The sequence below is a fragment of the Seriola lalandi genome, unplaced genomic scaffold, assembly GCF_002814215.2.
Source record: "Seriola lalandi dorsalis isolate HSWRI2012SDOR001 ecotype SW California unplaced genomic scaffold, Sedor1 jcf7180002054985, whole genome shotgun sequence".
NCBI classification, from domain to species: domain Eukaryota; kingdom Metazoa; phylum Chordata; class Actinopteri; order Carangiformes; family Carangidae; genus Seriola; species Seriola lalandi.
The window spans coordinates 759,374-779,170 of record NW_019525534.1 but is presented as its reverse complement, the minus strand read 5'-3'; the positions used below and the strand labels follow the sequence as shown (position 1 = coordinate 779,170).

The 19,797-nt window shown below is 40.4% G+C and overlaps 1 protein-coding gene across 1 annotated transcript; it reads right to left on the bottom strand.

Annotated features, from left to right (window-relative positions):
* Window positions 1-6,082: 6,082 nt before the first annotated feature.
* On the bottom strand, window positions 6,083-14,805 carry LOC111647347 (uncharacterized). The gene is made up of 4 exons (XM_023396946.2): window positions 14,714-14,805; window positions 11,094-13,665; window positions 7,624-7,741; window positions 6,083-7,313 (listed from the first exon to the last, which is right to left on the bottom strand). Exons 2-4 carry the CDS (start codon window positions 13,615-13,617, stop codon window positions 7,073-7,075), a joined length of 2,883 nt encoding a protein of 960 aa, XP_023252714.2. The 5' UTR covers window positions 13,618-13,665; window positions 14,714-14,805; the 3' UTR covers window positions 6,083-7,072.
* Between the last annotated feature and the right edge of the window lie 4,992 nt (window positions 14,806-19,797).

The window sequence follows — 19,797 nt, the reverse complement described above, 5'->3', positions numbered from 1 at the left end:
TCTGATCTCTACTGAGGGTCATTCCTGATCAGACAGTTTCAGAAAATGATCACATGAGATCGACATGTCCCTGCAGCTGTGCGGTGAAAACTAAAGGATTTTGCTCAGAGGCACGTTGGCAGCACATGTGGTTGTTAGAGCAGAACATTAGACACATAATCTGGTTATTAAATCTTTATCTCAGTGGGAAAAATTAAATGTGACACCAGTTTCTTTTTTGTACAGAAGCCCTGAAAGGTGATTTTATTATTTTTTGCCCAGGATTATTTTTTTCCTTGTTTGAAAAGAGTTGAATTCTTTTTTTTATCATCAGGATTTTGTTGGTTTGTGAAACTCATTTCCACCACCAGAGACTGAAGTGCGCCACGACCCGAGTCTAAATAGGAATAGGAATTCGAATTTCATGTTAAATCCATTAACTGTGATACACACATACCGACCACAGTGTTACCTGCAGTCTCCTCGAATGCAGCTCAGTCCTGCTCACTGCAGGTTCAAGGTTCAGAATTAATGAAGTGTTTAAAGTTGAACTCTGGAGCAGCTGCAGCTGTTTGTCTTCTTTAATAATTCACACTTTGTCTTGTCCTAAGTGAAAAAAAGAATAGTCAATCTCTTTCTTTTCCCCCGTCTCCTCCTGTGAAACTTAATAATACTGACATCAGACAGAGGCAGGAGTGAAATCAGTCCTCAACATTCGTTGTGTTACAGTTGGATGAATGATGAGTGATGGAAATGTTTGAAGAAAATATGATGCAGGCTCTGGGTGGTTTATCCCAGTTATCATGTTTTTCCCAGGTGATGTTGATGATGATTGAAAATTTGTGTATATACTGTAGCTGCTGTGAATGGGAACAGATTCTCCCTGGTGGAGAACGTCCCCAGACCCCATTACGTTTGGGCTAAACCATGTTTGTTTGAAAGGTCTGGCTCTGCGCATGATCTGACCTCAGATCAGTCAACATCTGAAAACAGCCGCAGGACACTCTGAGGTTTTACAGCTTAATTAAAAATCCTTCACCCAGTAAAACAGAGTTGTGAAGTCGGGGAGAGAGGAGTGAGACCTCCCTCAGTCTGAGGATCTTCTTCCCCTCAGGACGACTGACAGGAGACTGTCTGCTCACACACAAAGATATTCCTCCATCTCCTGGTTATTTACTGTCTCTCTCTCCATCTCCGCCTGTCTCAGTGTGTCTGTGCTGCTGTCAGTCATACAACCACAACACAACCACACACACAAATGTGTGTGTGTGTGTGTGTGTGTGTAGACTCTCAGCAGGAAATGATTGTTTTTTAATAACTCGTGGATCCGCACAGAAATCTATATATTTGGCAGAAGAGATCGCCATGACAACTGATAATCCATTGTTTACATAAGTTAAGATGCTTCTTAGATGTTTATATTTTGTTTTTTTGGCATGGAGGGATTATTGAAGGGGACTGTTGGACAGAGGACCAGGGGCCCATGAGGTCAAATGGTCCCCTGAACTTCTGTCTTAAAAGACTTAATATTTGAGAAATCGATCAAACGACCTCTAAGAGACGCAAAACAATGATAAAAGGGATGCAAAGCGACCAGAAGGAGGTTCAAACAACCTCAGTGACATATTAACACAGTCACATTTGTTTTATGTCTCTTTCAGTCTGGATGGCCTGTAGGAGGATGGGGGCCTAAAGTCTCATGATCCGTCCATGACAGGTCGTACAGAAGACATTTAAAATTCTACTTGGATTCTGGGAACATGTGATGAACACTCTCCACTATTGGCTGATATTACTGACCAATTAATTGAGAAAATAATTTGCAGACTAATAGATTTTTTTTAGCTAAACTGGATGAGCCCACAATTGCTACGCCCCACAATTGGTGGGCCTGTGGGGCATACAACACAAATCAACCGCAGAAAACAATCCAAAACTCTAAAACAACCAAAGTCCACGGAATTTATTGACATAAAAAAACAACCACGAGACGAACTTAAGACTACAGAAGACAAAATCACAACTCAACAGAAACAGATTCCCAGGCTGAGAGGCAGGAAGACCTGAAGTCCCCATGCCTGAAGCCTCTGATGCTGATGCTGAGCTTTTATGCACTTCATTCCCAGACCAGGTGAACCTCATTCAGGACTGATGAGATAGCACCTGGGTGGAGCTACAGAGGAGACGGGAGAGGAAAAGGGACAAACAGAACACTAGGAACACACACGACTGTAACAAGCTTGAATCTTTGAAACTTCCTCTAGACAGTTCTCAAGAAATCACCGAGCATCGTGATGTTATTATAAGTTACATATGAATTTTTTATGAAGTAATTTAATCTCCCTGCAATAAATTTGATACAGAATTTACCAGAAGACTTTTCCAGAACTGGTTATAGTCTGAGTTTCACAAGGCACGAAAAGTTGAGCTTTAACGAGGCAAAGTGAAAGTGCTCGGGTTTTAGGTGACATTAGGTTACTGTTCACTGATGAAACCAGCTGTTAGAAGTGAAATAACAGAGGTGAAGTGATGATACAGAAAACGACAGACAGTGGGTGTTTTCATTTTATCCTCAGCAGCTGATAATTATCATTATCCCTGATAATAGAAAATCATGTTTTATTTCAGTCAAAATGTCAGTCACACCGGTGGATGTTTGTGTGGACGCTGAGTCATTTTGTCATTGTGGAGACAATGTGACATTTAAGGACAAGAAGCTGCAGTTTGAAAGATTTGATGTGTAATTACAGCATCAGGAGGAGACGGTGTGCAGGTGAAATTGTTTCTGAGCTGAACAGAAGGGCAAGGAGTTCAGACGAGACATTCAGGGTCCTCCTGTCTGTCAGGACAAGTAAAACCTCACAGACAGAAACACATTCAGAGGTTACAGTTTGATTGGTCGTACCTGTGAATGTTTCGCTTGACAAGTCTGAGCATCAGAACCAAGACTGATCAAAATTAAAAAAAAATAATCCTCATTCATCCTGTTACATAAACTGATAATTTGTGTGTGTGAGTTGAGTTTCTCACTGATTTCCTCAGATGTATCACTGTAACAACTCACCGTGAACTCACCCAGACACAGAATCTGATCACCAATCAATATGATTGGTGATCAGATGAAGATGTTTTGAGTCGTGAGGGAAAAGATGAGGTCAATTTTACCAAACTGTGGCTTTTATGGACAATATTAAAACCATAAATTGGAACCACAGTGGATTTATTGACTTTAATATCCGGGTGAAACATAAAATGAGCCAAAGGAGATTCTCTCTGGATCAATAAAGGACAACAGATTTATTTCATATCAGTGGATTTAATCAGATCAATCAAATCAAATTCAATCAAAAGTTAAAGACTGAACTTCTTTGGAAATTGACCATAGCTGAGCTTCAGCACATTCAACCTGAAATCAATTAAAGGACACATCAGAGTGAATGGCTCAGAGTTGACTGAGAGTTCCCATTTAGTCATTTAATATGAATATGATCATTGTGGACACAGTAAAGCCTGAGACATACAGAGGAGCTCAGATGTATTAGTTACGTGATATTCCCTAGGTGTGTGTGTGTGTGTGTGTGTGTGTGTGTGTATGCATGTGCGTGCTGCAGCATTAATGAACAGTGTAATAAAGCCGTGTTTCCAGGGAGCTGAAGGATACCACAGTCAATAATCTCCTCTTCCCCACTACAATAACACACAGTCCTATTATATTAACCCTGAGGTACACACTTCCTGTGTGTGTGTGACTGTAATAAAGTCTGTTTTTGGCTTCAGGACGAATAAAACACAAGACTTGAAAATGTCAGTGAACCAATGGAAAGAGAGTTGGCCTTGAACAAAAGGAGGAAAATTTGAACGCTACCCTCAACTTTTATAAACTGAGTTTCATCAACAGAAACGTATAAACTGGAAAACATTGATTCACTTCATTGTTTCTTTCTTAATCTATAGTGAATTCTACATCCCACACTAAAGGGAGGGGAAACAAAACAACGATGAACCCGGCACGTACTTGTTGTCAATGGCTGTGTCCTGTCGCATCGTAGAACACAAAGGCCGAACCCAAATGAGACAAACTGGCATAGGGAAGTAGGGATTTTGCGCTTTGCATCAGCTGTACCAGTTGCCATTGCGTCAAAGCACGGCTCCTATTGCCTAGCAACGTTGACAAAACTTAACTTTTTTTCACAAAAGCTTGAGGTTTTTACGACCCTTGGTTTAACAGTTAAGAACCTTTAATTATCGAGTGTTTCCAATCAGTTTTTTTTCAGCACAAACTGAAAATGTACAAGATAAAAAAACAAGACGGGGATAAACAAACCTTAAAATCTGTAAACTGTTGCTTTAAGTCGGGCTGTTCAGTCCGAGCCTTTACCCAGTTGTGATTTTGGGTTCACACTTGTCTTGATTGTCTCAAGTTTCATCTTTAAATGCTCTTTATATTAAGTCTTAATCTTAATCTGAGGGAGAAAACCATGAAATATAAAGTGATTTTATCGTTTGATATAAAACCTTCTGCAGGGGCAGAAAAATAAAATCACACATTTAAAAAAACAAAAACTTTAAAGCGTCTCCTTCATGTTTCTGTCCATCACTGTAAATTAAATCTAAACTCGTCGTCTTCGACCTCAGTCGTCTTCATCTTTCGCTCTCTCTCCTCTGCCTGTCGTTCTTCTCTCTGCTCAGAGCAGTAAATTAAATTCACCTCCTCCTCTCTTATCTTCCAGGTCTTTCTTCTCTCTGTGTTTGCTTTGAGCTGATTGGCTCTGCATCGCTGATGTCAGGTAAACTGCGCATTGTTTCGAGCCATCTGGTGGCCTGACCAGGAATCACATCATGTAGATAATGAACGTTACGATTGTAATAATCATTTGTAGATGTTTTAGGCTTTTGACAGTGGATTAAAAACGGAAGGAAGTAACTGGAAGGGAAGTACAAGGCCCCCCAGTGGTGAGGAGGTGTAACTGTTTTGTAGCACCAACATTAATCCTACAGCCAGTTTCTAATCTTACCTGAGACACTGTCTCTCTGTTGATTTGAGTGTCGCGGCAGTGATGCTCAAATTGATATCAAAATATTCTTCTTGTATTATTCTTCACTCAGCTCCTGAACTTCACATCATCAGAGCTCACCTGAGAGCCTGGGGCTCACCTGTCTCACCTTATACATACATGAATAAATGAAAAGGTACCAAAGGATCCAGTACACAGTTCATCACTTGTACTCATTTAATTTTTTTAGCTTTATTGACAGTTCTTGTGTCTTGAAATCTGTAAAATATATTGTTAATAAAGTACAAATAAATGAGAGCGAACATTTCCAATGTGTTTATGTCAGAGCCAAAGTAAATGAAGTGTAAATAAACAACTGAGATATGATGGTGTGTGTGTGTGTGTGTGTGTGTGTGTGTGTGTGTGTGTGTGTGTGTGTGTGTGTGTGTGCTGATTGAGTCATAAAATCAGATGGGTTGATTGTTCTGAGACAAGACGGTCTCTTATTAATCTATTCAATTATCACACACACACACACACACACACACACACACACACACACACACACACATAAAGAGTCTGACTCTGCAGAGAGTTTACATGAATTGAATTGAATGTTTTTCTATGATTTGAAAAGAGATATTTCACATTTTTTAATTAAGAGAAATGTTGATGTGATATACTTTTAAAGAAAATGTGACAAGAACATAAATGTTTAAAAGCCTGTATCTGATGAAGAACTATCTGCTGTGAGCCGTGTTCAAACCAGCCATGTCTGTGTGTGTGTGTGTGTGTGTGTGTGTGTGTGTGTGTGTGTGTGTGTGTGTGTTGCCCAGGCTCAATAAAATGATGCCTGACAATAACAAACAGATCAGCTGGTCAAATTTATTTATGGAATAAATAATATTCATGTGTTAATGAGGGTTGTCAGATCACAGTCGAGTATCCTCCATATGTCAGTCTGTAACTGTAAGATCATCTGAGATGGGTAAATATATTGACAGGGAGAGTTCAGTAACACTTTGATGTTGGTAGGGACACGTATCTACTGTCCACATCCAGATCTACACCCAAACTGCAGAGTGCAAAAAAAATGACAGAGTTAAACATTTTTAAATATATATGATGTTTATTCAGTAACTACAGGGACCTTTAATATCATTAGTACAGAGCACAGTAAGAGTCTGGGGAGGCCAAACTGCAGCTACAAAAGTTATATTTATATATTACACACTGGAAGTCAGACAGGTACAGGAAGCTTCAAAAAGTAAATAAAGCAGAAAACCAGGTTTAACTAAGTTTCAATGATCAGAACTGGAATGAAAAGAAAAGAACCAACAGAGCTGTTTTTATATCTTTTTTTTTTTTTATAATAAATCATGAATAAAATTTAAAAAAAATAATAATACATGTGTCACGTTTACACTGCAACAATCTGTTTGTGTGGACGAAATTAATATCAACATGAGTTTAGTCTTAACTTTACAGAATAATACAACACAAGCTATCCATCGCCCTCCCCTCTGTTCAGTCAAACTGTCTCATTAACACGAGCTGAATCAGCTGTGATCAGCTTCTGTTTGCCGTGTCATGGATGAACAGTCAACTATCACTGGATCACTGTGATACTGAAGAAAATTTCAAAACATGACGATTCTGAATGAAGTTCTGCAGCCTTTTCTCTCTGGTTTCTAAGTGGATTTCTGAGGTTTATACTGGATGGACATCAGAGATAATGATATGGTCAGGAAGTGATGTCACACTGAACCAGACCAACATGTGTTTCATGTCTGTGTGTTCAGGTCCGAGTCAGTCGGGACTCTGAGAATGAGGACCAATTTTTGAGACAAGACATGTCAGTTGGTTATGGGTAAAAATATGAATATTACAAATCCAGAAAGACACACTATTCTCTGTCTATTAATTAACCCAGTGTGGGGTTGATAAACTCTGACTTAGATAAACTAATCTGCTGCAGAAATTTTCTTTTTGTTGTTATTTCTATTATCTATCATAGGAAATCTGATCTTTGCTCACCAGCAGAGGAGGCTGTTCACTGTAAGGCTCCTCAGACACTGTAAAATTCTCCAGTACAGCTCTCAGCATCCTGCAGGTCCAGTCAGCGGGTCTGTGGTCTCGGTGGGAGCGTCTCCTGTCTCCAGAGCTCTCCGTACGTTCTGCCAGAAGACCCCCGTGTGCTGTCCGGCCTGAGGCCAGCTCAGGTAGGTGCGTCTCTTCACCAGCTTCCTCATGCGGTAGTAGGGAGACAGCTGCCGAGCCGGGATCTCCTCCAGGAACAGCAGGATCAACACGTCCTTCTGCTCGTCAAACAGACGGAAGCTGCAAAAACACACACGGGACAGACCAGGACAGACCAGACCACACCACACCAGGACAGACCAGACCACACCAGGACAGACCAGGACAGAGCAGACCACACCAGGACAGACCAGGACAGACCAGACCACACCAGGACAGACCAGACCACACCAGGACAGACCAGGACAGAGCAGACCACACCAGGACAGACCAGACCACACCAGGACAGACCAGACCACACAAGGACAGACCAGGACAGACCAGGACAGACCGTTAAACTCTATTATTGTCTTTAACAGACAAGACAAAATAATAAAGGTGGTGCCCCCACCTGGCCATCTGTATCTCTCTGGAGCACCACTCGCTCTGCAGGTAGTGCCGGCTGATCACACAGATGGTCTTCCTGCTGCTGTAAATGGCGTCTGTGATGTTCTCTATGATGGGCTTACCTGTCGAGACAACAGGATGTAACCATCATCTGCACATTCAAGACTCACCTCACTTCACAGGGTTCTAGTTTTAAAACCACTAACTCATTGAATTAGCGCTAATTTCATTAGCTGCAGCTGATGAAATCTGACAGTGACAATAGAAGGGTTCCCCTTTTATAGAAACACAACATCGTAAAATAGACAAAAAAAAACAAAACCTGTAAACTGACAGTTTAGACGTGAAACTGTATGTGACACACATCCTCTCATTTCCAAAACCTTTTTTTAATCACACACAACCTCTGATAGACGTCTGTCAGCCCTTTGTTAACTAACATGAGTTTGGCTGACCAGTACGGTCCAGTGTAGGAGCTTAAACCGGTTTGATTTTATGTGAACCGGCAACATTTAAACACAGCAGGAAGAAAGTCATGGCAAAAGGTGGTAGTACATCTAATTTTCATGCCCATCTGCAAACATATCATATCTGTCTACTACAAAGCGATTGATAGAAATATAAGAGAGACGATATATATATATAACAGAAGCAGTCTCCACATACACTCCTAAAGAGATGGTGTCTTTCAATATAGTGGAAAATCCATCTTTTAAATCACTGCTCATGACACTCGAGCATTAGTACGATCCACCAGGTTGAAAGTTTTATCAGTATCAGTATCTTATTGTATTCATTATTTTGATGTTTAAAGAAGAAGTTCAGCTAAATGGTTGTTGATTTTTCACTCAGTTGTGTTACTTCTTATTCATGGTTATCAAGCCAGCTGTGCATTACTGCGACCAAGTGGACTGGAGTCACTCTCATTTACGTGCTCTCCCAAGCTGTGTCCCAAATCCCAATCACAGTGGCATGACTAGGCTGTCCCATATCAAAGGCTCCTTCTTATGCATCCTTCTTTTCCTGGGCCCAACCCATCCCAAGATTCAATCAATAAAAATAATATAGCAGCAAACAACCCCGACAGAGAGCCCGCGGATTACACTTTTAAATGTAACTATCGGGGTACAACAGCTAACAAAACCAAGGGCTCTAGTTTTTGTGAAGAAAAGTCAAAGTTGCTAGGCAACAGGAGCACCGCTGTGCAACACCAAGGCAAGGATGCGCAGAGCTGGTGACGTAAAGCGAAAATCCTCCACAGACCAGACTGTCTCGTGTGCCTTATGCCTTCGTGGTCTACGATGGAGACAAAGGGCCACACCTTCATAGACCGCGCCCTTCCAAAGGATGAGGCCATCATTATGCTCCACTCGGGAGCGTGTGTGAGTGTGACACCTGGTGGTAAAATGTGGTAATTCAGTGTTTGGCTTACTATGATATCAGTTTGAACATCTTTACACCTGCCCAAAGCTACAGTGATGGTGAGACGACACACAGTTATCTCCACAGGTACAAAGAAATGACCTGTGTCTGTCAAAAACATCAACTGACAGCGCAGGTTCAACTTAAAAGCACAACATTAGCATAAAAACACTAATGTTGTCCTGCTGTCAGTGTAATTGATCACACAGGATCATGAACAGAGACTCTGGACGCCTGTTTCATTTTTTTTTTCTCTGGGAAATTATGAGCAGAACAAAGTGACACACTTTTCATCCAAAGCCTGTTTCATCCTATTCAGCTGTCAACTCAGCTGTCAGCGACTCAAGAACTGAAACTCTAAACACCAGTCACACACAGAGCCTGACAAATGCTGGTAATGTTCATTAAACTGCCTCGAACACAGTATCAACAGTGTAAAACCATCCACAGCTTCAGCTCTGACCAGACCACTGGAGCTAACAGTTAATCCTGCCCCCTGAGCTGAAAGAGATAACGAACATTTCTATCTCACTAGTTGTTTTTTCCGTTGGCTTTCTTCCTCCTGCCTGAAAATAAAAAGCTGAAAAAAGAGCTAAAGAAAAGGATGTGAAACTCCAGTACCTCAAAAATAAAATCTATAATGTGAGCACCCTGCACTCACAATATCCCTGACAGGAAGCAGATAAGAGTGGGCACAAATCAACACACTGAGAGTAAATCTAAATGTCACTGTTGAAAGAACAGTTTCAAACAATTACCACCTAATAATGAAAATGATATCAAATATCAATATTTTCAAATTAATGCTTTAGCAAAAAAAACACAAACACAAGCATTGTTTCAGGAAAATGTAAAAAATGTTTTAAGGCTTTCGAAGAAATGTGTATATTACCAATGTTTCTGCCACAAATAGTCTTTCTCAAGACACTGAAAAAAAGTTTGCAGTCATCTTCCCCTTGATACATGTCATTGCCCCACAGCACCTGGTCTGTGGACGGCATTCAATGACCATATTGTGATTTTTCTGTTGATGACAGTTGATGACAACACCAATGAAATTCCACTTTTCTTGGTACCAAAATCAACACAACAGCACATCACGATTCACAAACAATAACAGTTACATTTCAGGACATGAACATGTTGACAACACGTTGTTAATATGAAGATAAAGTGGTAGTTCAAGTTATTTAATGTGGTATTTTAAGAGGTACTTACCTCAAAGTCAGTGTACTACCTGTAGTAGATTCAGATCAGTGCACTTGGAGAAGCAGCAAGAACACCAGCAAAAAAAAATTTGTTTTAGCCACTTAAAAAAATACCCACAAAAAAAGCTAATATCAGTTTAAGTGTACTCTATATTTTGAATATTTCTATACTATATAATATTCCTACACACAAGCGCAACTATGGCGTGCACTGTATTACTCCTCGGATCAGCTGTTTGAGTCAGGGAGAGCTAAGTGCAGGTGTGCTGAGTATAGTAATACGGTAGTTAAATGGCTCACAAACTGTAATTCCAAAGTGAAGGGCTGTTTGACGGCAAGATGAAGCAGTGAAAATATTTAAAATAAAGCGTACACTTAAACTGATCTTAGCTATTTTATGTGGGCATCCAAATCAGGTAATAAACTGACTATAGATAAGTACCTCTCACAACCTGCAGGTCAAATAACCCAAACTATCAGTTTAATAACTGAAAATCACTCAGCCTGAACAGATATCTGTCTTTGAGCTGCTTAGGTCAGTTTGAGATGTTTCCTTCTCTCATTTAAAATGCTCTGTGGCACCCTTTGCATACTGGCTTTTTGTCGTCTGTAACTTGTTCCTGATAATCCACATCAAATACAAAATATCTCCATACACCAGTCACAACAGTTAGATGTAAGACTAGATAGAACTCTTGTGGGGTTACGATACTGCTCTCCTACGTCCTGGAAGAAGTATTGGTTTTCGTGACTTCCCTACTTCTGAAAGTTGTTGGTGCTGTGTGATACATAAACTCCAGACAAGAAGCAGAGAAGGGGAGATAGAGAGACAGACAAAGTTTACCTGGTTGGAAGTCTCTGTGGTGCAGACAGAGTGTCCAGCCCTGCTCCCCTTCCAGCACTGGGAGCATCTCTCTGTAAACCCAGTCCTCGTCGTGAACGTTGTAGGAGATGAAGGCGTCGTAGCGATGAGGAGCGCCCTTCCGCCTCTTCCTGCTATCATAGAGGAAGGCCAGGAAGAGGTGGAAGGCGTAGGCTAGCTGCCATCGCAGAAAGTGGTAGATGAAGGATGAAAGCAGAGTTAGAACAACCAGACAAGTACTCGTAATGAAGCAGAGGAAGCCATAGTCCATCCAACAGGACTGGATGTCAAAGTCCAGTAACTTGTTTCCTTGTTCAGCCACAGGAAAGGAACACATGTACTTGTAGGTATTAACGACCTGAGTTTGGTTGTTACTCTTCACCCATTGGATGAATCCAGCATTAGAGCAGTCACAAATGAATGGGTTATTATCTAGGTCCAGATATATCAGTGCAGGGAGGTAATGGAAGACCGTCTCATTGATCACTGTCAACTCATTGTTGGTCAACGTCAAGTGCCTTAGTTCATATAGATCGGCCTCGGCCAGAAAATCCAAAGAACTGAGTTTACTGTAAGAGAGATCAAGAACCTGCAGGTTTGGGATTGGCAGAAACAATTCTGGGTCCAAATCTGACAAATCAGTCTCCCTGATTGTTAGATTCTTGAGCTGGGGGTTGTACTGAAATGTGTTCCGATCTGGTGCAGCAATATAGACATTGTCAGCTGTGAAGCCCTCCAAATGTTTCATAGCCTGAAACATGTACATAGGTACATCAAAGGGGAAGCCGAAGTGATAGCCCTCACATATCAATGTGAAAACTTTCAAAGACTTTAAATGATAGAATGATTTGTGATCATTTTCAAGAGGACTTTTGAAAATGCCGTCAGTATTGAAGTAGACTGTGAGATTTTCCAACTGCTGCAATTCTCTGAAATTGTTTTCATACTCCAGTGGAAGAGATACTCTAAGATTTCCCAAGTTCATCAGTCCTTCGAAGGCCTTATGTTTTACCCTTCCAATTTTCTTTGACACCACATCCAAATATGTCAGGGACCCTAAACCTTGAAAATCCCCCCTTTCAAGAAGAGATACAAAGTTTTTGCTCAAATCCAGGAACTCAAGCATTGGCGGGCCAGTTTTGAAGGCATCTCCGAATGTCCACAGCAGGTTGTCACTCAAATCTAAAACTTTCAGATCATTAAGATTTTCAAATGCACATCCGTCCAGTGTAGCAATGCGGTTCTTGCTCAGATCAAGATGTGTGAGATGTTTCATGTTCATGAAATCCTCACAGCCCAAAGTGGAGAGGAGATTGTCGCTCAGATTCAGGATCGTGAGGGAGGAGAGGCTCCTGATTTCACCTGGCACATTGGTGAGGAAGTTAACCTCCAGATTCAGAGACCTGAGTCGCTGCATCGATCGTATTGAGCCGTTTGACAGTTCAGTCATGTGAGTAGTGGACAGGTCAAGGTCACTGAGCTGAGAACAAGTCACAAGTTTGGCACTTAAATTAGCATCATGGTTGTAGTACAGCTCCAGCCTCCTAAGTGTTGGTATTTTACAGACCGTAGCTAACAGACCTTTCGTGATCAATTTCTCCATATTATTCAGTCTCAGATGCATCAGTGAGTCGAGACTCTCCAGGACTTTTTGAAAGTCTTTAAAAGGAATCAGAGCCAAGTTAAAATACAACTGAATTATGTTCCTCAGTAAATTCTTGTCGGGTATGTCCCAATTCAAGCCAGTGTGTTCGCCACATCCAGAAAAGTCAATCATCTCAAGGTGGGGAAAGATCGGTGTTGTGATGCTGAAGTTTTCCAACTTAACATTGTAGGAAATATCTAACACCTGAAGGCCTGAGGGCACATTCAGCAGCAGATCTTTGGTATGAAAGGAGGTAAATAGATTGCTACCGATGACCAGCTTCTGTAAGTGTGGTAGCTGTAGGACAGGCTGAATGTCAGCTGCTTGTTGGAGCTTGTTGTTGTATAATATTACAGTTTGTAAGCTGGGCAGGAAGCTAAAGGCCGATTTATGGATGAACTGAATTTCATTTAGACCGAGGTCAAGCATGGTCAGGTTGGACAGTCCCCGAAAGAGGTTGCCTGTTAGCTTGGTGAGTTTGTTGAAGTGCATGTGAAGAATTGTCAAGGACGTCAAGTGGATGAAAGATTCATCGTCAATGTGAGCAATGTAATTAAAGTTCAGGCCCAAAAATCTCAGCTTTGACAAGTTGCCAAAGTCTTTCCTGTTGATCTGTTCAATTAGATTGTTATCGAGTTTTACTGAGCTCACATCTCTGGGGATGTCATCTGGGACAGTCACAACTTTATGTTGTACACAGTCCAAAACTACATCAGCTAAAGGATCCTGAGAATACTCAATATTGCAGTTTTTCAGCGAATATGCCAGCGATGGGTTAAGATGAAGCAGGAGAGACAGAAGTAAGACAAGACGTCTCTTTGTTAAGTTTGAAGACAAACATCCCATCTTTGGTAACATCATTGTTGAGTCATGGTAAAGTTGCTGTTAATCTTGGTCAAAGGTGCAGATCTGTAGAGGACATGCAGGTGTCAGACGTGAATAAACATGTTACGCATTAATCAATTTTCTTTGATCGATACCATTTGATAAGTGTACAATAAATATGAAACTACAGCAAGGAAGTTAGCTTAGCTTAGCATAAAGAAAACAGCTAACCTGGCTCCAACAAAAGTATAAAAAGATTCCACCTAGCAGCACCTGTAAGTCTCACAATATAACTAACAGACATGCTAACTCATAATTATTTTCTTATTGATTAATTCTAAATCTTAAAAAATCAACCTTAATAAATCATGACTCTCTATTATATAACTTACGATATTATGATAAAGCTGGCTATAGTGTTTTCAATAATTATGGTAGTTTATAATAATAGTAAACTTTATTCGTGTAGCACCTTTCATCCAAAAAATTAATGATGCACAAAGTGCTTTACAACAAAGAAATTACATGCATCAGCCGCTGCACATGAACAGATATAACATAAATATAAAAACAAGTTAAAGGCATTAATGTAAAATGTGATGTGAAATGATAAAATGATAATAAAAAAAAAAAAAATAGAAATAAAAAATAGACATAATGGTGAATCTATAAATATATGGTAGTATAACAAAAACTACAGATGCTATGTAAAGCTCTGTGTTGTGACCCTACTCGATATCCTTTCTAGATACTTGATTCTTTCTAATACATAGTGTCATATTTAGAGTTGGATGCCATGGAAGTGACAAATAAATCAGATTCTGAGGTTCATCAACATTTTTATCCACTCAGATCTTCTCTCATCTGAACAGCTATCTATCCATTTATCTATTTATCCATCTATCTATTTATCTATCCATAGAGACATGCCAAATCTTGACTGGAGTTGCATTACTCAACTTCTGTTGCAGAAATACTTGAACATGTTTCAGAAAACTGGAAACAAAAAAGAATAACTGTACATCACCATATCAGCAGGATTTTGAATTTTAATTGAAGAATTTAAAGTTATACTTGAACACAAAAACAGCTTGAGTGACGTTACAGGTAAATAAAAGTTGGTAATACTCACAGCTCAGTCTGGGCTGAGCACGAATGCCTCTTCTCTCTTCTCTATTATTTCCCCAACAGCAGTGAAGGAGCTGAGCTGAAGGTTTATCATCACATTTGATGTTAGTCACTTCGCTTCCTTCTATAGTTGAGTTATTTCCTTAATCTCAAAAACAGTCTCTGTCACTGAATAGGAGAAGTTATAGTCAGGGATCTGATCTGACAAACAGATTTCTGCTTCAGTGATTGTGGTGGATCAGTGACCTTCAGTACGTGACAAAGTGTAAATAAGCTGCTTTTAGTCTGATTTAAATACTGACAGGGGGCAAAAAAATCAGGGTTAAACTGTGCTGAAAGTAACTAAACTGCTGTTCAGCAACATCATCAGAAGATATTTTAGAAAATGGCAACAAAGCTGCAGCAGGTTGAAAACTGTTGTGATCATCATCCACAAAAGTTTTAGTGGAAAGTTTAATTTGATATTCAGGAACATTTCTGTGAATATTCAAGACTTTTAACAGATCCTCAAGAGACTTAATTTGGGAACATTGTTGTAGAAACCCAAGAATGTTTGGATGGGTAGCTTTTAATTTTAGTCCATATTTAAATAAAGGTGTAAACTGTAGCAGACAGTCAGGAAGGTTTTGTGGGCTTTTCGTGTCTCTTTGTGGTTGTTTTGAGCTCATCTGTTATCGTTTTGACACAAAACATATTTTCATCTCTCTGTAGTCGTTCTGTTTTTCATGTGTATCTTTGTGGTTGTTTTGCATCTTCTTGTGGTTTGTAGTCTTTTAACTGAGCTCTGTGATTTTCAAACAATCACTTCATACAGAGGCCCTTGCCCAAGGGTTCATGGGACCATGGGCCATGGGTATTGATTAATTATACTAGGAATTATTATCACATCCAGCTGGGACGTACTGACAAAAATGTGACATAAATATCAAGAAATTCATGCCCATGGTCTTACTGTTTGTTTTCTGTTATTCTTCAAATGGTGTGACAGTGTTGAAAGTCAATGTCTGAAAAAGTCTTAAAGTTAATTTGTTGAACTCTCTAAAATTCCTGCTCACCACCCACATCATCATCATCTACTCATTATAGAAGAAACTGTTTCATGATGTTGATACCAGATTGAAAACAGCAAATTTCAAGATTTATTTCAAACAGACACAGCAACACACTCAGGACACACAAACACACTCAGATGTTGTTGTGGTAGAGAAATGATGGTGGATCTCTGCTCTTCATTTCATTCCTTCTTCTTTGTCTCCATCTGAGCATGGCCACCACTGGCAGGTGATAATTACAACCCCCTGCTTCCTTTTTTTCTTCTTCGTGTGTGTCTGTTGTTAAAGTGAGACTTGATAATTAGCCCTCAGTCCTCCCACAGCTTCCATCTATCATCTCAGCTCGTCTTTATTTTTCTTCTTTTATTTCACTGAATCACTCTCTTTAGCTGGAGTCTGAGTTTGGACTTGTAAATGAGGCTTCTTGTCATGGCCACCCACTGGGGGCTTCTGGGTAACGCAGTTCAAAGAGACGAGGCGGTGACAGGAGCTAAAGCGTGGTGAAAAACCTTTACTTTCATGTTATTTGTTCTTATTTGTTTTTTTAAATTAGATGGGATGATGTCATAAACATAAAAATGGGTTTGTTATCATAACAATAGCTATGTCGCCATGACAACCTCATAACGCTGATTCTTTTAGTAATGTTTTGTTACCATAATGACACATAACATTGACATTACATTGTTACTGTTGTAACATCATCTTGTCAACTGTTACTCTGGTAAAATATAAATGCAGTTGGTTTGTCACCATGGTGACATCAAAATGCCATGCTAATGGCTACTTACTAGCTTTCAATCCAAGCCAGAAAACACTGACCTAAGGTTGTTGTTGTCGTTACCATGATCACATCATAACTGCATTGTTTAGTTAACATTACAACATTATGTCAGTTCCGTTCTTTCATTTTCAGACCGGAGCCGACACAGAGAGACTGACAGGAAGGAGGACCCTCATTAATTATGCACATATTCATGAGGCTAATATGCTAATGAGGAGCAGGCCGCCCCCTCAGCAGGAGGTTATACACTTGATAAGATAACTGGCTTCCCACAGTCCTCCTGGGAGTCCATCTGCCGATTAAACACACACTTCAGAGCTGGCTGAAAGTACAAAGTGTGTGTGTCTGCATATTCTAAAAGGCCATAGATAGTGCAGGACAACAGGGGGCACCATGTTTATCAGGTGATGTGCTACAACATCACTTCCTTCCACTTGTTTAACTGTTAGCAAAATGCTAGTGGAACCCAGTGGAAGCTTGATTAGCATCTATGTCGCTAACTGGAAAAAAGTTTGTTTTTGAATGCACATGATGAAAACATTGTGTCTCATGTAATAGATCTTTATGAAATGACAACATGAAAACTGTGTGTGTGTGTGTGTGTGTCTCTGGTACTTTATTGTTCTGCTTCTCTCTCACTGCTCTCATTGTGTCATTTTTTCCAGCAATAGTCGTGTAAAAGCCACTGTCCTCTACCTGCTCAGCAGCAGCCAGCAGACACACACAGTCAGAGAGCAGCTACTGAACATAATGGACCATTTAGCAGCTAAAGAACCAGATATTTCCCTCTGTTCTGGATCCTTCACTCAGTCAATTTGAGTTCCCAGACTCTCTGGCTGTCTGTGGTTCTCCCTCCTAGTCTGTACCTTTCCCTCCTCCCGTCTCCTCTCTTCATTAATTCTATATCGAGATGAGGAGTCACCTTCAGCTGCTCAGCACATTTACATATACTGCTCATACATATCACATATCAAACCTCAGAGGAGTCTCACCTGAGATTAAAGCACTTCTCCGCTCACAGGTTCAGAAAATCTGCACAGTGACTTTTGGGTTAGGGTGAATTCCCTCCGGTGGAGCAAGGTCCTGACACTGCCGGGGGTTAGGCATTCAAATCCTACCGGGGGCACAGACACTGATAATGCAGGCAGTTATTTTCCTAGGTGGCAGACATCATGTGAGATTAAAAATGGTCTTAATTCTCCTGAGGATAAAAGAGGAAGTAAAATCAGATTCTGTTGTATGAAACAAAATATGGATCAAAGCACAGCCAAGAAATAGCCAAACTCAGGAACAAAACTCTCACCATAAACTAATCTACACTCCAGATCCATCATCAGATCTGCACAACATTGGTGTAGTAAACTATATACAATAATCAGGACTCCTGCTTTTCAAACTCACGTGGTCCAGGTCTGATTCACACTGTGGTAAAAGGTTGTGGCTTGTAGTTGAGCTGTGATGACACCTTACTCATCATGTGTGAATTGGGTAATTTACAATGCATGTGAGGGCGATCTACTTTCACAGCTGCTTTATCTGTTTTCAGGTGTGACTGTGAATTACATAACTTTATTCTGAAAACCTTCCTCCGAATGACAAACCCACCGGGCCTCGTCTCTCATGGCTGTTGGTCTGTTTAGGAGCTTCTGGCTCATGAGGATGTGTGAGGCACAGAAAGTGAAGCTGTTAAATAAAGACTCTGACTCTTCATGATTAAAATCTTGGACTGGACTTTACAGAGATGAAGAACAGAAACTGCTCAGGCCTCTATGAAATGTCGTTGAACTCCCTCACCCTGCGTGTTTGCTGTTAACTGCTCAGAAAAAGAAGTGAAAAACCTGAAATGCAAAATTCAAAGACCCTTGAGAGATTTTCTGACATCTCAGTTAGATTTCAGTAAATGTACGAGGGAGTTTCCACAAACTCTGACAGAGGTGAGGTTTTATTGTGTCAGACACAGGCAGAGAGAGAGATTGACAGAGAAAGAGAGAGAGACAGAGAGAGAGAGAGACACTCTACACTGGCTGTTAATAGGGACTATTTGGCAAAATACAAACAAATACTGGCTAAAATAAGAGAGTTCAAGTTGTAGCTAACCTCCCCTTAATGAGTCATCAGCTTAGTTATAATTTTTAATATGAGTCTTTGGTTTCTCAGTTTGTAATGAGCTGTGAGCAGAAATTAGCCAGTTATAAACCTGCAGTTATAAAAGTTAATGAATCATTAATAAAAGGACCAGATGTTCTGCAGCTGTTTTCCAGAAGTGGTCAAACAGAGGTGAAAAAAAGCGAGGAGGATTTTCCTCAACCTGGCAACCTAAACATTGTGCTTATTGATGACTTATAACTGATGTATAAAGCATCAGTAAATGATTCATTAACCATTAAAATAAAGCTATTATAAATGGAGCCTCATCAGAAAGTGGGGCAGTTTTTCCTCATCATTTCCTCTCTGAGGAGAGAGGTGATGTTTGCTGATCAGACTCTGGAGGTAAATCTGTGCTGCATAGATGAACTGACTCCCGGAACTGTTTCCCACGTTGCCCAGTTAGTAATTCAACCTAGTTAAAGAGAAATAAAATGCCAGCCATGGACTGTGATGGATGGTTTCTCTGCAGCAGCAAGTGTCTGTAAATTGATTTTTTTTTTTTAATAGAAATGAAGTGAAACCAGTGTCTGAAGCCTGAAACCTGAGAAACAACATTTTAACTCTGCTCTCTCTCCAGTTTCTGTTGGTTAAATAAAAACCACAAGAACAGGCTGTGTTTGGTATTCCTGCTGACTCTCATTGACTCAAGTCTTAAATCCTTTCTCTCTCTCTAACCCAACAACTAAAGTCACAGATAAACACTGAAACACACAGAGTTGGCTTTAGTAACTTCACTTTTCACTCAGCTGCAGCAATATTGGCAAATCGTGGAGAAGAATGGAGGGATTACTGATGATTAAGAGGCCGAGCCCAGTTCCTTTTTATTTTTTCTGGCGGTAATCCACCGCCGGGCCACGGCTCCATCACTCTGCTTGCCTGACAAAAGGCTCTGAAACCCCCTTACCCTCCCAAAAAAGGAAGATAAAAAAACCAAAAACAAAACAACAACTTGAGTTGAAATATCTGCTGTGAATGGCAGCAGAGAGCCTCCTTTTCTCCGTCAGCAGCAGCACAGCTTCAAAACCGCTTAGCAGGGAGCTGGCGTGAACGGGAACGAAGAAAAAACTGGGACATCCGAACAGAACCCCCCCCCTCCACCCACCC

Bases quoted from the DNA above. Each gene is read 5' to 3' on its own strand.
- LOC111647347 (XM_023396946.2), bottom strand. From the start codon at position 13,617: ATGATGTTACCAAAGATGGGATGTTTGTCTTCAAACTTAACAAAGAGA. The intron at 7,742-11,093 runs GTAAACTTTGTC...TTGTCTCGACAG, and splicing joins CCACAGAGACTTCCAACCAG to GTAAGCCCATCATAGAGAAC. The intron at 7,314-7,623 runs GTGGGGGCACCA...GTGTTTTTGCAG, and splicing joins AGAGAGATACAGATGGCCAG to CTTCCGTCTGTTTGACGAGC.